At 41.4% G+C, this 16428-nt stretch overlaps 1 protein-coding gene across 1 annotated transcript; it reads right to left on the reverse strand.

The window, feature by feature from the left end:
* ZC3H12B (zinc finger CCCH-type containing 12B) lies at positions 1-16224 on the reverse strand. The gene is made up of 5 exons (XM_023198456.2): positions 15550-16224; positions 7678-7817; positions 5728-5962; positions 4970-5076; positions 1-3174 (listed from the first exon to the last, which is right to left on the reverse strand). The coding sequence occupies exons 1-5, from the start codon at positions 16155-16157 to the stop codon at positions 1754-1756; spliced, it is 2511 nt and encodes an 836-aa protein (XP_023054224.1). The 5' UTR covers positions 16158-16224; the 3' UTR covers positions 1-1753.
* Positions 16225-16428: the final 204 nt, after the last annotated feature.

Genomic DNA, 16428 nt, shown 5'->3' on the forward strand with positions numbered 1-16428 from the left:
ATAACTCATCTAACAATTATTTAACAGCAAGTGCACTCTCTTTGCGTGGATTTAAAGTGCATAACTGAGCCAGCTATTAGTAAAGATGCAGTATCCCCTTTTGGAAACTTCCTTTTTCCACATAGGAAATCCCCTGGTTTTGTTTCCTAGAGAAATTCTGTTCCACCAATGATTGACCTTATTACCCAAAGGGTGGACAGGAAGAGAAAGTGGATACATGGCTGTGCACTGTCCTCCATTACATTTCATCCAGTGATGTTGAATACTGCATAGGTTGGAAGTCCAAAGAGCATCCAATAATCCCTCCTTGAGTGGAGCTTTTTTTTATTCACCATTTAATGCCACACGTGTTTGGCCATCTCTCCTGGGATAAGGGAAGTGGATTGTGGTAGTAAGTCCCCTGGTCCTTGTCACTCTTCTGAGCTTGTGTAGCACACACATACTATGCTTGGAACTTGAGCTTAACCATCAGTTCCTCTGCAGAAGACTGCAACCTGATCCCTGATTTGCTAAGGTGAAGAGACTTGGAAGCTAATAACTGTTAATAAATGTTGGCAGGTAAAATGTGCAAAGGAAACAGAGCTGCTTTGCTCTGGTGCCTAAGAAAGCAATGTTCAAATATTGCCATATAATTTCACTCTCATAACTAGTTGAAACTATGAAATGTGACTTAAAATCATCAAGTCAGATTAGTGACCTATACAGCTATAGACGAAGGACTGTGTAGAGCCTACCCTCTCATTATCACTATATAAAAGGTTATACAGAGATACACACACATCTCAAACCAAATATATATATTCATACATGCAATATAATTGCTAATAATAGATTTAAAATATAGTTCTAGAAGCTTCAATGTGACCCTATAGCTTCGTTAATAAAGATTGAATGATCGGATATCCATGCAATAAAGTATGCATTTACTTTTAAATAGTTTTAAATATTTCTATTAGAAAAAGCCTAAAAGGTTAATTCAACATATGATCTGATCCTGATGCTTTTGCTCTCTAAATTGGATATATCATCCATACTTTGTAATATAGAATATGTGACTATGAAAACTCTGGTAGGCTGGGTGCGGTGGCTCACACCTGTAATCTCAGCACTTTAGGAGGCCGAGGCGGGTGGATCTCTTGAGGCCAGGAGTTTGAGACCAGCCTGGCCGACATAGTGAAACCCCGTCTCTACGAAAAATACAAAAATTAGCCGGGCATGGTGGTACACATTTGTAATCCCAGCTACCTGGGAGGCTGAGGTCATAGAATCGCTTGAACCCTGGAGGCGGAGGTTGCAGTGAGCAGAGATAGTGCCACTCCAGCCTGTGTAACAGAGTAAGACTCTGTCTCAAAAAAAAAAAAAACGAGAAAAAGGAAAACTCTGGTAATGGAATCCTCTGGGGTTTCTTACGTCTAGACCTCTCCCCCGGGTTTTGTCCTCCATTACCTGCATGGTGCAGTGTAAAGGGGCATAGGACTTGGATTTAGAGGACTTGGGTGTGTGTCTTGACTTAGTCATTTGCTAGCAGTGGGACCCTGGCTAGCCACTTAATTTCACTGAGCTTCACCTTCCTTCTCTATAAAAAGAGGATGTTAGTAAGACGTACCTCACAGGGTTGTTATGCGCTTAAATGATATAAACACTCTGTAACTTGTAAAGCGCAATACAAATTATTAGTTACTATAATTATTGTGTTAGTGTATTGTTAGTATTAATATTCATATTTGTATAAAGAAATAAGTACTATGTCATATCAACGTGCAGCCCTAAGCTTAGCAACAATCAAGGCTGCCAGTTGCTGGGCATCTGCTGTGTGGGGATTCTTCTCCATCACTGCAAGGACGATGTTAGAAGGGAAAATATTGCAGAGGTTCTTGTAGGTCTGATACTGGTGCTCTGGGATCATATGCTCCCTGGAATCATTGCACATTCCAACCCAAGGATTCCTCCAAAGCTGCTCCATCTTTTCAGGCACACTCCGTACCATGACTGGCTCATAACATGGTTGCATGAGGCTGTTACTCAAGGGATAGGAGTGGTAGCCATAGGAGTCAGTTGCACAGGGCAGCGGGTCCCAGCTGGCATGCTGTTCCCGGCACAGGGGAGGTCGTCTTTGCCTCACGGGGTTGCTCTCATAGAGGCGGGAGTCAGAAATGCTATCCATCCGAGTCATCACCAGGGCACGGCCTGGCTGGGGGGTTGCCCCAGGATGGATATTGGGAGGCATGGGGTAGTCTGCAGGACAGCTGGAACGTGTTCCAGTTGCTGGGTGCTGGGCATGCAGAGCTAAGTGGGGGACTGACTGTTTGTGGGGGCCTTGCTTAGAATCCTCTGGGCCATAGCTCTGCACTCGTGTTAAGGCTTCATGGTAACCATGAGGAAAAGGCTGAAGTCGGTTCTGGGATGCTGAGCGGTGCAGCTTCAAATTGCCTTCAGGATGGGTATCAGCTACAGCCAAATACACGTTGTTGTAAGAGGAATAGTTGTCATTCCTGGTATGGCTCACACGGCTGTCAGGACAGAGATTAGGATTCCGGGCATACACCCCCCGGTCTACTTCAGCCATGTAATACTCCCGATTATGCATGCTGTTGATGTTCAGTTTGGAGAAGTCACCTAACATTGAATAGTAGCCATGGTCCCCCATGGATTCAAACTTTGGGTATTGCTCAGCATAGCTAATAGGAGTCCCATGGCTGTTGGTAACCAGGATGGGAGGATACTGCATGCTGGCCATATGCTCCAAAGAGGACTTCTGGTGGGGGAAATGGGAGGATCCTGGCACTGGGCTGCTGGCCGAACGGGTGTTGAGTGCACCCACTGCATGGCTTTTTGGGGGTGGGATTGTGGGAACACTTAGGGCAGTCACAAGCGAGGGGACAGAACTAGCCTCAGGCTTACGGGCAATGGACAGCCATTCCTCAGGCTCCACAGCCACAGACCGGATGCTGGGATCTGATTGGCGCTTGGGGGCCACACGTTTGACCTCTGAGGTTATCTCACCTTTGGCACTAGACATCCCTGTGCCACACTTGGCCAGGGTGCCTTCACTCATAGTTTTCACTGTGGACAGTTTGGCACTGATGCGGAGCTCATCAGCCACCGAACGCTGGGGTTGGTTGGCCCGCTCCGGATGGTAGTATTTGCACTTGTGGCCGTAGGTGCATTTTTTGCCTGAAAAATAATGCCTTGGGGTAAGACTCTCTCTCAGTGATGGAACCCTCCGTGCCAGAAACTGTTGTAACAATCTGGTCACTCAGGTTAGGGTTTTACTGTTTGGGGTAAAGGCAGAAAATTAACTGTCCACAAAGATGAGAGACAGACAACACCAAGGCGGCATCATACACTGTGATGGGAGAGAGAAAGTGGAAAGCTATGGACAAAATGGCAGCATAAAAGCTAAGAGCTGGCTGGATGCAGTGATTCCTGTCTGTAGTCCTAGCAATTTGGGAGGCTGTGGTGGGTGGATCACTTTAGCCCAGGAGTTCAAGACCAGCTTGGGCAACATTGTGAAACCCCGTCTGTAAAGAAAAATATAAACAAAATTAGCTGGGCATGGTGGTGCAGGTCTGTAGTCCCAGCTACTCAGGAGGCTGCAGTGGGAGAATTCTTGAGCCTGGAAGGTCAAGGCTGCAGTGAGCCATGGTCATGCCACTGCTCTCCAGCCCAGGTGACAGAGCAAGACCCTGTCTCAGAAAAAAAAAAAAAAAGCTAAAGCTGAGCAGTTGAGCAGTTTCAAGTTTTCGATAATGTACAACTTTGCCTAGGCATAATTTGCATGCTGAAGCAGCATAGAGTAATAGAAAGCAGCACAGTGCAGTGCAAAGAGCACAGGTTTGGAGTCCAGTCAGATCTGAATTTCAATTCCAGCTACGTCCCTTACTAGCTGTGTGACCTTGGTAAGTGACTTTATTTTGTGAGCCTCATTTTCCTCTTCTGTAAACGAAGTTCATCATCATGCCTATATTATAGGGTCATTGTAAAGATTAAATGAGATAATGAATATGAAAGTACTCTGTGACTTAAATGTTAATTGAGGACAAAAACCAAAACAACCCACAAAACAAATGATCATCCAAAAAACAGACATTCAAAGTATCCTCAGATCAAGCAGCCCATGTCGCAATGTCAGGCGCACAAACCTTGTATCAGAGGGACTGGGATAAGAGCATGAAAACACTCTAGAAAAGTATATTTATTAAAAAAAGAAAAAAAAGAAAAGAAAACTGGAAAGGGGCTGGGTGTGTCATGCCTGTAATCTCAGCACTTTCAGAGGCCGAGGTGGATGGATCACTTGAAGTCAGGAGTTTGAGACCAGCTTGGCCAACATGGTGAAACCCCCGTCTCTACTAAAAATATAAAAATTAGCTGGGCTTGGCATCGTGCACCTGTAATCCCAGCTACTGGGGAGGCTGAGGCAGGAGAATCGCTTTAACCTGGGAGGCGGAAGTTGCAGTGAGCCAAGACTGCACCATTGCACTGCAGCCTAGGTGACAGAGCGAGACTGTCTCAAAACAAACAAACAAACAAACAAAAAAACTGGAAAGGACAGATCTAAAGGAAAGGTTAGTATTAATTGACAGAGGGTGCAGTCACCTGCCTGAGACACAGGTTCATCTTGGGGCCAAACTCAGTTCAGTATTGCCCTTTCTGATTCCACAGGCCATATAGGTTTCTTCATTTCCCTGCTCCCAGCAACATAGTTCAGGACTTAGGCAGCTAGAGCACATGTGCTACTGTCACAAGTGACAACTGATCTTCCCTTCAATTCTAGCTACCTTTTCCTCATTCAGCTTCTAAGATTTTTCTTTAAATACCTAACGGTGTACATGAAGACACAAACTTTAACTCAAAGACAGTGGACAAGCCAAGATTTCCCATTTGAAAGGGAAACCTGGAAGAGAAAAGTGTTCACAGAATCCTTATGTTTCTGGTGGTACAGAACTCAGTTTTGTACATAGGTACTCACCATAAGGACATGGTTGCTTCTTATGCTCAGGAACAATGGGTCTCTTTCTTAAGAAATTTTCAAGGCTTGGGCCATGGCGTCCTAATGGATCATCTGGAGGCATAAATCTGAAAGCAAGTAAGCAAGAGGTGACTGTCTTCCTTTCTGTCCCCTACTCCTTACTAGGAGTTCAGATTTTCATTACCTCTTGCCTGTACTGTTGTCACAGCCTTCTAATTGCCCTTCGTGCCTCAAGTCTATCCTCTGCTAATCTAGCAGTGCTTCCCTTTGTTGCCACTTTATCACATAGAAAGGATGATTTTCCCTGTTCATCATTCTTTCATGAACTACATATTCGAGCCATACTGGCATGTCTGCTGGTTCCACCAACATGCTACCCACTTTCACACCTTCATAACTTTATCCATGATGTCCCCCTTACCTCTCATGCCTAGCAGCCCCCTTTCCTCCATCTGTAAACTTGATCTGAAATGTCATCTCCTCTGGGATGCCTTTTTCTGTTACTTCACATAGACAAAGCAATTTTTAAAAAACAACTTTTAACTGTAGCTTTTATAACAAAACACTGTGGTTGTCTCTTTCACTCCTCTACTACACTTTGAGTCCCTTAAGGGTGAGTCCTCTTTCTTATTCATCCTTTTATCTCTGTGGCAACTAGCAAAATGTATGATACACAGTAAGTGTTTGGTAAATGTTTATTAAAGTGAAATCTATTCCTACTGATAACTTGAATATAGGCCTACTGGAAAGAAACGCACTTGTCATTCACAAAAGAATACATCAGCAACCGCTCCTCTATAAACTTCTTCCATTCTGGCTTTTCAACTTGAAGGTCTCGGTAGTTATCATTGGACACAATGATGCCATCAGAATCAAAAGCCAGTTTGACTATGAACCGATCATCATAGCAGACAACCCTCCTGCCTTGGACTCTTCGGGATGGTGTGAAGACGAGAATCTTTTCCTTCTCCAGTTTTCGTAGAATATCTTGATCTGTCAAAATATGATTATATGCCACAGAGCAGAAATCATCTTTGGAAATTAACAGTAATATTAAAAATGCAAAAGTTGGTACTAGATGAAGATATTATTTGCCCTTAGAGGGAAAGTAGGCCCTATTCCTGGCTATGATACCAATCTGGATTATGACCTTAGGCAAGTCATCTTCCCCTTTGGACTTCAGTCTTCTTTTTGATAAAATGAAGGAACTGGATTCAATGACATCTAAGTTTTAAAAACTACATGAAGAGTAAGAGTGACATTGATATCTTAGCATTCTTGATGCTTGTTTTGCCCTTTGGCCAAAGCACCAGCTTTTTGGTTGTTGATTTCTAACAGGGAAGTACTGAGGATGTGTCTGCCAGGAGGAAACTAAAGCATCTCTCCTAGGGACTTACATTTTTGGCTTCTGCCTGAGGGAAGACCAAAACTAGGGTGAAACATCAAGATATAGCAACTGAGTGCTGATCCCCTTTCCTTTTGGTCTCCTAGTTGCTGAGGCAAGAAAGCTTGCTGGCTGGGCTTGAGCAGGGCTGGCATCTATTCTCAGACGGAGGCTCAAGAGCCTGTTCAGCAGATGGCAAATAGCTTCACACACAGCTCAGACAGTCATTCATGGGACTTTCTCTCATTAGGCACATCAGGCAACAGCTGATGCCAGAAGACTGTTGTAAATGAACGTAGAGACCCCTCTGCCATTAGGATTGCATCATGACTTTTGAAAACCTTAGGCATTTTTGCTTTCCTGGACCTCTTCCTCCATAAGAAATGTTAAATATTGGCTGGGCATGGTGGCTCGTGCCTGTAATCCTAGCACTTTGGGAGGTTGAGGTGGGCAGATAGCTTGAGCCCAGAAGTTCAAGACCAGCTTGGGCAACATGGCAAAACTCAATCTCTACTAAAAATACAAAAATTAGCCAGGCATGGTGGTATACACCTGTAGTCCCAGCTACTCAGGAGGCTGAGGTGGGAGAAAAAGCTGAGCCCAGGGAGGTAGAGGCTGCAGTGAGCCATGATCACACCATAGCATTCTAGCCTAGGTGACTGAGACCCTGTCTCAAACAAATATAAATATTAAATATTAAAAATTTCATTTTCAATTGCTTTGGTATAAAGCCAAGGATAACCCAGCTAGATACATCATTTTACATGCATTGCTATTATATTCAATTTTTTCTTCTGATGTGAGAAGAAAATAAAATTAAGACATTACCATGGGACCTTAACAATATCATTGGCCCTAGGTGCCAGACCTACTGTGTCTCATGGATAAGTTGGCTCTGAGTGCTGTGGGAATTTTCTCTCTCTCTCTTTTATTCCCTAATTGCAAACCCCACAATCACTTCTTTGGTACAGAATGAGATCCATTGTCCACCATGGTGTTTTTATTCTCTTGAAAACTTAGTCATGCTGATAACCAGATTCGTCTCCCTTTAGTCTGAAGTCTATGGTCCAATAGAAAAGCACTCCTTTTTGAAAAAAACTATGTGCTTTATCATTTGCCGAATTGAAGTTTTCTTTATTTAACTGTCAGATGCTACAAAATAATGATGGCTTTCTTTGAATCTTTTTTCAAATATACACTTAATACAAACACTTTAAATATACTTAACAACTTTGAAAAATAAATATCTAAATTGGGACCATCCCCAAACTATCTTTCCAGATTTGCCTCTAGATGAGAAGAAATACCTTATTTGACACAGTACCTGTAATTGGTGCATCAGGGCGGGATTGCTCCTTTCTCCATGCAGGCACAAATACAGTAATATCTTTATGGCCTTTATCTAGAAACCAATCCACCGCAAGTTGTATTCCTCTGCAGGAGAATTCTTCTTTATTCCCATGGCTTTAGGAAGATACAGAATAAGAGGAGAGAAGATTGATAATAGATAGCAAAGAAATACCTAAAGCAGGCTTTTTCTTAGTGCCAAGGTATTAATAATAGACATTTACATTCTTTTATTTCTTTCTCTCTTTCTTTCTTCCTTTCGCTTCTTTTCTTTCCTTTTCTTTCTTTTTTTTGTCTCACTTTGTCGCCCAGGCTGGAGTGCAGTGGCACGATCTCAGCTCACTGCAACCTCCACCTACCAGGTTCAAGTGGTTCTCCTGCTTCCACCTCCTGAGTAACTGGAACTACAGGTGTGTACCACCATGCCCAGCTAATTTTTGTATTTTTAGTAGAGACAGGGTTTTGCCATTTTGGCCAGGCTGGTCTCGAACTCCTGACCTCAGGTGATCCGCATGCCTTGGCCTCCCAAAGTGCTAGAATTACAGGCATGAGCCACTGTGGCCAGCTATGACATTTACTTTCTTGATAATGCCAAGTAACATGCTTTTTAAAGAGCAAATCAAGTTATTTTTATTTAATTGTTACAAATTTGCCATTATTATTACAAACTTCATTCAAGGCCACAGATGGTTAGTAACAACTCCCAATTTATTGCAGCCCTGATGGCTATCTCCTATCACTAGTTCCATTTTCTCTCTTCTCTTTCTGTTTCTCCTACCACTTTCTTTTCAAAGATTGCGATATTCACAAAAAATGTAAAAAGTAAAGGTATTACTAGAGGTTTAAAGTTTATATAGAGTATTAATTGGGGATAAGTCTTAAGCACGTATATATTAAGCTTCAAAAAGAACATCGACAGCAAAAAAGATATGCACATAAATGCTCACTGAAAATTCTTATTACATATATCCATTTAATATAATGCACCAACAAAAATCATATTCATGAAAATTTTAAGATGTAGGAAATGCTCGTAATTCTGAAAGAGAAAAGAAAAAATAGACTATATATAATGTAACACCAATTTTGTAGAAGAAAACCTATGTATAAGTTTAGAAAAAATACGAGAAATAAGTACATCAAAATATTAATAAATATTGTTGTTGTGTGTGAGAGGGTTATAAGTGATCTATTTTCTTCCTGTAATTCCAAAATATCCTTAAAAAATCAACTATTTCTGGCCAGGTGCAGCTGCTCAGGCCTATAATCCCAGCAGGTTGGGAGGCCGAGGTGGGAGAATTTGCGACCAGCCTCGGCAACATAGCGAGACCCCATCTTTATTAAAAAGAAAAAAAAATTCAAGTATTCTTTCTATAATCAGAAAATGATATAAAGGAGAAGAAACTGTCAGAATTACTTATAGGAATAAACATTGTGAAAACTTAAAAAGCCAAACAGAATTCATTTAACTAGAAATTGGAAGAGGGAAAATTTGCAGATAAATTGGGAAAAGGTGCACTAGATTTGTGCCTTGTTTGGCTGTGAAAATTATGATCTCTTAGCGTGGTATCTAGTGCTCTGACATATACATAAACCACACTAAATTATAGTTAATTCAACAGCTTGGATGGGAAAAAATGGGCATACGTGTACCAATTCTACTACAATCAAGTGGCTATTGTCTGTTAAGACTGATCAGAAGGAAATAATTGTTTTGTTAGAAGGCTAATTAAGACAATGTGATGGGGCTTCTCGCTTTTGATTCCTCACCTTCTCACTGGCACTAGCTCACTCAGCTACAACAAAAACGAATTCCAACATATTGTTCCCTTTCGATGAATTCATATATAATATCAGGGGCTTCATCAATTCTTATACTGCAAGACTTCCCACTGTCCTATCACTCTTGAGGCAAATTGCAAAAATTCATTAAATGCTTTTATTAACATTTCCAAGCATATGCTAATCATGTTTAAAGCTCTCCAGTGAGTACCATAAAGCAATTATACTACTCAACTGAAAGTTGAAAGCACTTAAGAAACAAAAGGAAAATATATTTAGTTGTCAATACGCTCCAAGGTAGCCTTAGAGATAACTACCACTAACTCCTAAAAAGTTGAACAATGGGAAAATTATGCAAGAATTATGCTTAAATGGTTAATATTAGATAAACTGTGGAAGAGAAGTTGTTCAACTGTGAATTTTCCCACTGCTACAGTGCTGGTAAGTATAAAGAATAACAGAACTTGGGAAAATTATCAGAATTGCCATTAGAGGGGATTTGAAGGAAGGGGATGGAATTTCATTGGCTCTGCAGTACTATGATCTTCTCCCAAATGGTCTAAGTCCAGAAATAAATATGAGAGTAAAATTTGCTGTTAGATACTGCAACTTTATATTTTATTTATTTATTTATTTATTTATTTATTTATTTATTTATTTATTTATTTTTTGAGACAGAGTCTTGCTCTGTCACCCAGGCTGGAGTGCAGTGGCACCATCTCGGCTCACTGCAACCTCCGCCTCCCGGGTTCAAGAGATTCTCCTACCTCAGCCTCCCAAGTAGCTGGGATTACAAACGCAAGCCAACACGCCCAGTTAATTTTTGTATTTTTAGTAGAGATGGGGTTTCACCATATTGCCAAAGCTGATCCTGAACTCCTGACCTTGTGATCCGCCCACCTCAGCCTCCCAAAGTGCTGGGATTACAGGCATGAGCCACCACGCCCAGCCAACTTTATATTTTATACTGCCAAATTCTGTGTTTAAAAATTTTTTTCAGCCTTGGCAACATAGTGAGACCCTGCCTCTACAAAAAATTAGCTGAGTATAGTGATGCACTCCTGTAGTCCTAGCTACTCGGGAGGCTCAGGCAGGAAGATCACTTGAGCCCAGGAGTTTGAGGTTACAGTGAGCTATGATCATGCCCCTGCACTCCAGCCTGGGTGACAGAACAAGGCCCTGTCTCTGAATATATATATATATATATCATTAAAAAATGTAATATAGTTATAGTATAAAACGTGGAAAATATATAAAATATAAAGGAAAAAACTCCAAAATCCAACTGTTTTACTACAATCCAGAGACAAACACTTAATATTTTGATATATTTATATTCTGATATCAATTTCCTTAACATACTGAGAATTATGTTAAGAAAAAATGTAACATACCTATAGCATCCTATTAAAATATATTAAAAGTATGCCACTGAAGCATTTCATCAGGCACACCAAATGCCCAATAAGAATCAGATGGCACTTTCAGCATTTATCAAGGTGGCAATGAATACCTACACAACCAGCCAAGTATGCAAAGTTTATTGCCCCCCAAACATTTAAGGAATGAATAAATAATTTTTAAAAAAGAGGAAAATAAAGTAATGCTTTTCAAGTGGCTTGTTTTTGCTTAAACCCATACAATGTCCTTTTGCAATCTATAAACGCTGAAAACCCTAGGACCTGCAAGTCACAGAGTATCTTGATGACACTACAGTTCACTTTGTCTTGTAAACTGGCCTAGGAACCTCTCATGATCCAGGTTTCCAAGCCAAATTCAGCTTAGCAGATAGGTCATTAGCCCCTCCCTCTGCAATTGTTTTCTCTGGGGTTCAAATGTTTGGGCTTCTCCTAGACTTAACAAAGAATATGGTTGTATTTACATTTCAAAGCCTTCATTCCTCTGAAATGGATTTCTCTAACCAAAAGAGACAGCTCTCAGAATGAATGTAACCTTTAGGATCTTAGCATATATCAATCAGTATGTGGACCACAGGTGCACTGCTACTGCAAATGTTAACCAAATGCTGGTAATGGCAAACAAAGCATCATAATTTGTTTGTTTGTTTGTTTGTTTTTTAGACGGAGTCTCACTCTGTCGCCCAGGCTGGAGTGTAGTGGCGCAATCTCAGCTCACTGCAACCTCTGCCTTCTGGGTTCAAGCGATTCTCCTGTACAGGCACACCACCGCCACACCTGGCTAATTTTTGTGTTTTTAGTAGAGATGAGGTTTCATCTTGTTCGCCAGGCTGGTCTCAAACTCCTGACCTCAAGTGATCCTGCTGCCTCAGCCTCCCAAAGTTCTGGGAATATAGGTGTGAGCCATCAGGGCTGGCCCATAATTTTATTTTATTTTTGGAGACAGTGTCCCGCTCTGTCACCCAGGGTGGAGTGTAGTGGCGTGATCATGGCTTACTGCAGCCTCAACCTCCCTGGGCTCAAGCGATTCTCCACTTCAGCCTCCCAAGCAGCTGGGACTACGGGCACGCACCCCCATGCCGGGTTATTTTTTGGTATTTGTAGTAGAGATGGGGTTTTGTCATGCTGCTTAGGCTGGTGTTGAACTCCTGGGCTCAAGCAGTCTGCCTGCCTTGGCCTCTCAAAGTGCTAGGATTACAAATGTGAGCCACCGTGCCTGGCCAGCATCATAATTTTAATGCAGGGTCATCCAACAGGCTGAGAAACAACAGACATTAACATGTAGTTTGTCTAAGAAATGCCAATCTCACCATAAACTTACAGCTAACTAAGGAGGAAAACAAACCTAATTTAGATTAATAGTAATAACAAATCCATAAGTAGACTATAGCGCTGAACTTTGAGCATGTGAAATGTGATTGCAGAATAAATGGGACTCATCAGTAATTTACTACTCAGACAAAAGAAAAAGATGCTAACAAGGACTCAACTGGCAATTTTAAAGAAATTACATGGTCTACTCTGCACTATTTTAATATGCTCCTAACAATAAGGTTGCATGCTATTTTTTTGGCTCTATTTAAATCATGCGAGATGCCTTTAATTTAGCAAAGTAACTCATACAGGAGATAAAAGTTCATTTTCCTGTCAGTGTAATAGTTTGCTACTGACAGAGACCAGATATGTTGAAACTAATTATCCAAGTAATTAATCTCTGCATTATTCCTTAAAAAGCAAAAGAACCAGAGTGTCCTTCGTGATCAGCAATCCTTGAATAGAAGTCTAGAGAAAAGGAAGATATTACATTACCATGAAGCCAAAGTCCCCACGAATGCCTTAGGTTCTTCTCATCCTCAACTCCGAAACACAAAACCGGACCAGACCAAAAGCAAAACAAAACTAAACTAAACAAAAAAACGGGTAGGCCTTGGGAATCAGGTCCAATCTAGGGTGTTCCAGGTGGTCTGGTTTGGTGACAGATTGAGTTGGGCACATCCCAAACTCCTTCCCCTCAAGAATCACCCTTTCTTATGCCTGATAGGAGGGGAGCAGAGACACCTTTGGCCTTTTGAACACAGACATTATCCTTTGCTTTTCACTGGCCCACTGCATCATTCTGATTGCTGTAGTATTGTGTGCAGGTCATTTAACTTTCTTGTTACCGTGCTTTTGGTTTCCCCTCATTAAAACAAAGGAGCTGTCTAGCCTGCTTTACATACCTTATAATGATGATGATGTCATTATTTTAAAAAATTGAAGAAGGAAATCTGTAAATGCATTCTCTGCTACTAGCAAATACACCATACACACACACACACACACACACACACACACACACACACACACACACACATATATATACTTTTTTTTTAAATAGGGTCTCACTCTGTCGCTCAGGCTGGAGTGCAGTGGCGAGATCACTGCTCACTGTAGCCTTGACCTCCCAGGCTCAAGAGAACCTCCCATCCCAGCTTCTTGAGTAGCTGTGACTACAGGCATGTGCCACTATGCCTGGATAATTTTTGTATTTTCAGTAGAGACAGGGTTTTGCCATGTTGTCCAACCTGGTCTTGAACTCCTGGGCTCAAGCGATCCTCCCACCTTGGCTTCCCAATGTGCTGGGATCATAGGTGTGAGTCACCATACCTGGCCCAAATATTCTTAATAACACTAATAGCCACATAATACTGTGTGATATTGTGAAAAGAGAACTGGAGTCAGATTAGCGTTTTAATTTAAGCTTTGTAAGCTTGGGTAACCTTAGGTAGTTACTCAAACTCTCTGAACCTGTATCTCTTCACCTGCAAAGATGAAACAAATTAGTTTATTCTTATAGGCTCTCCAGTGGGGATTAATTCACATATGTAAAAAATCTGGCACAGAATCAGTATTTGTAAATGTTTGTTTGTTTCATTGCATTCATTTGAAGTCAGAGGACTTAAGTTCGAGTTCTCACTTTAGTACTTACTAGCTATGTAAACTCAGGGAAGTCAATTACCTTTGCTGAGCCTTATTTTTTCATCTGTAAGATAAAGTTGCTGTGAGCATTAAACAGGACTATCTACTAAAGTGTACTTTCAGATAGTCTGCTAAGCATTTCCTGTATACAGCAATGGTATCATTCATGACTTTCTCCCATCCCCACTCTCTCATGTCTCTGTGGGAGCACCCAATACTGTGGGAAAACAAGGCAAGATCCCTGCTTTCAAAGACAATGGGATAATCTAACATAAAACTTGCTAGACTAAGGCTTTTTCACTTTGTTCTGATTGCCTACGGTCTAAGGATTCTAGTGAGTCCATCAAGCAATGATAGACTCAGTAGGAAAAAGGCTCCTGATTACTGCGGTTTTTTAAACCAAGACTGGATGACAATTCATTTGAGAAACAGAAGAAGGGATTCCTATGGCTTAAAAAATGATATGAGAGAGTACGGAATAAATTATGAAGGCACTATAGGTACTGTTAGTCTCCCACTGCTGCTGTAACAAATTACCACACATTTAGTGACTGAAAATAGCACCAATTTATTCTCTTACAAGTTCAAGAGGTCAGAAATCTAAAATCAAGGTGTTGGCAAAGCTGTGTTCTTTCTGCAAGCTTAAAGAGAGAATCTGTTTCCTTGCCTTTTTCAGCTTTCTAGAGGCCACCCACATTCTTTTTTGTTTGTTTGTTTGTTTTCCTGAAACAGTCCAATGGGTCAGAAAGGTCACCCACATTATTTGGCTCATAGCCCCTTTCTTATGTCACTCCAGCTTCTTGTTTCTGCCATTGCATCTCCTTCTACTCATTCTGATCTTGCTGCCTCCCTCTAATAAAGACACTTGTGATTACATTAGGCCCACTTTGATAATCCAGGGTAATCTCTCCCATCTCAAGAACGTTAATCACACTTGCAAAGTCCATTTTACCATATGAGATAATGTATTCAGAGATTCCAGGGATTAAAATGTGGACATCTCTAGGGGGGCTATCATTCAGTCTACCACAGATACTGTAGTTCAGAGATCATCATTGGAATCAGAAAAATTAGGAAGTTCTTTGTGGAGGTGGTGCATTTTGAAGGCTATGAAGAGACAAAGGAGGCACTTCTAAGTTGGGAAAAGACATGAACACAGGTGGTGGGGATAGAAATCAGCATAATTTTCATGGAGACCATTAAAGAGATAGATGTAAATGCAGTAAGCATGAGAGATACAATCAAATGGGAGGAGGGAAAGGCCAGATCACAAAGAGCCTTAAAGCCAGGAAAATGGATCAAAATTTGGTATAATAACAGTTGAGAGTTACTGAAAGTTCCTAAGAAAACTGCAAAGTGACTTTATAAAAGCAGCATTTTCAGGATGATTAGTCTAGTAAAGTAGGGGTAGGACAGCAGACCACAAAAGGAACAAAAGGAATGGCTATGTCTCCTCTGAAGCATCATCACTGATGTCAAAGCTGCCTTTAGAACACCTGGAAACAAATTGGCAGCAACTTCAGTGGAGGAAGAAAAGGCAAGAGCAGGATCATTTTAGTCTCTGGCCACCTTCAGAAATACACGCCACAGTCAATAGCCATGTGCCTCTTATAATGATTTGCAAAGGAAGATAAATTTCTATGAGCTCAGGGCAGTTTTTTAAAATGAGAGAAAAAACATACCAGGCTTACCTCATTGCCACATTACTTCCATCAATGACAACTGGCCTCAAATTGTCACTGTTGTCTGTTTCATCTTCAAGAGACAATTCAGGGCTTGCAATCTCTCTGGAGCTGGGCCCACGAGGCACTAACAGGCTCAAGTTGATCTGCCCTTCTGAATCACCTTTGTTCCCAAGTCTGACAAGCTCTGCTAATACATCATTAATAAGTGATTCTGGGCCCAGCTTGTTTAGCACTGATTGAATCTGTTCCTCTGCATAGCCCAGCTTTAGCGCAAACTCCATCTTAGCTTGGTATTCCTTCTCCAAGTCAAGTTTACCATCCTGTAAAATGCTGCTCTGGGAGAAACTTGGACGATCTAGGCAGGGAGATCGACAGAGCTGGCGGTGTGGCTTGGAGGGCATCTCCTTTTTCTTCAACTGACCATCCCTAGGTTGGCAGCTCTTGCTGTTGTCACTACTCTTAAGGCTTATCTGTTCAGGGTCACTCTCAGAGCTCATCCACTCTTCAGAATCAGCATTGCCCTGCTCTGTGCTGTCCTGCTTAGGCTGCTGCTTCTCTTCCTTGGAGGCACTCTTCTCCATTTTTGGTGTCTCTACCTCAGCTGTGGCCGTCATCCCGTTTAGTGGGTCGTCTGAGGTCTAATCAGTTCTTTTTCTTTTTAGCCTGCTTGGAATCCACATGCAGTGGCATTCTTTTGTGGTAAAATGTCGTGGTAGCGATGGTGCAAGAGTTTGCCTGTTTGGTTTCGTATGTTCAGATGTTACCACTCCCTACAAATAAACACACATACCACATCATATTTAGTAAACTTTAGGAAAAGCATTTTAGAATACAGAGGTTTCTTCTTAAGAAACTACAGGGTTTTTTTTTTTTTTTTTTTTTTTT

The sequence above is a fragment of the Piliocolobus tephrosceles genome, unplaced genomic scaffold (assembly GCF_002776525.5).
Source record: "Piliocolobus tephrosceles isolate RC106 unplaced genomic scaffold, ASM277652v3 unscaffolded_12670, whole genome shotgun sequence".
Lineage (NCBI taxonomy): Eukaryota > Metazoa > Chordata > Mammalia > Primates > Cercopithecidae > Piliocolobus > Piliocolobus tephrosceles.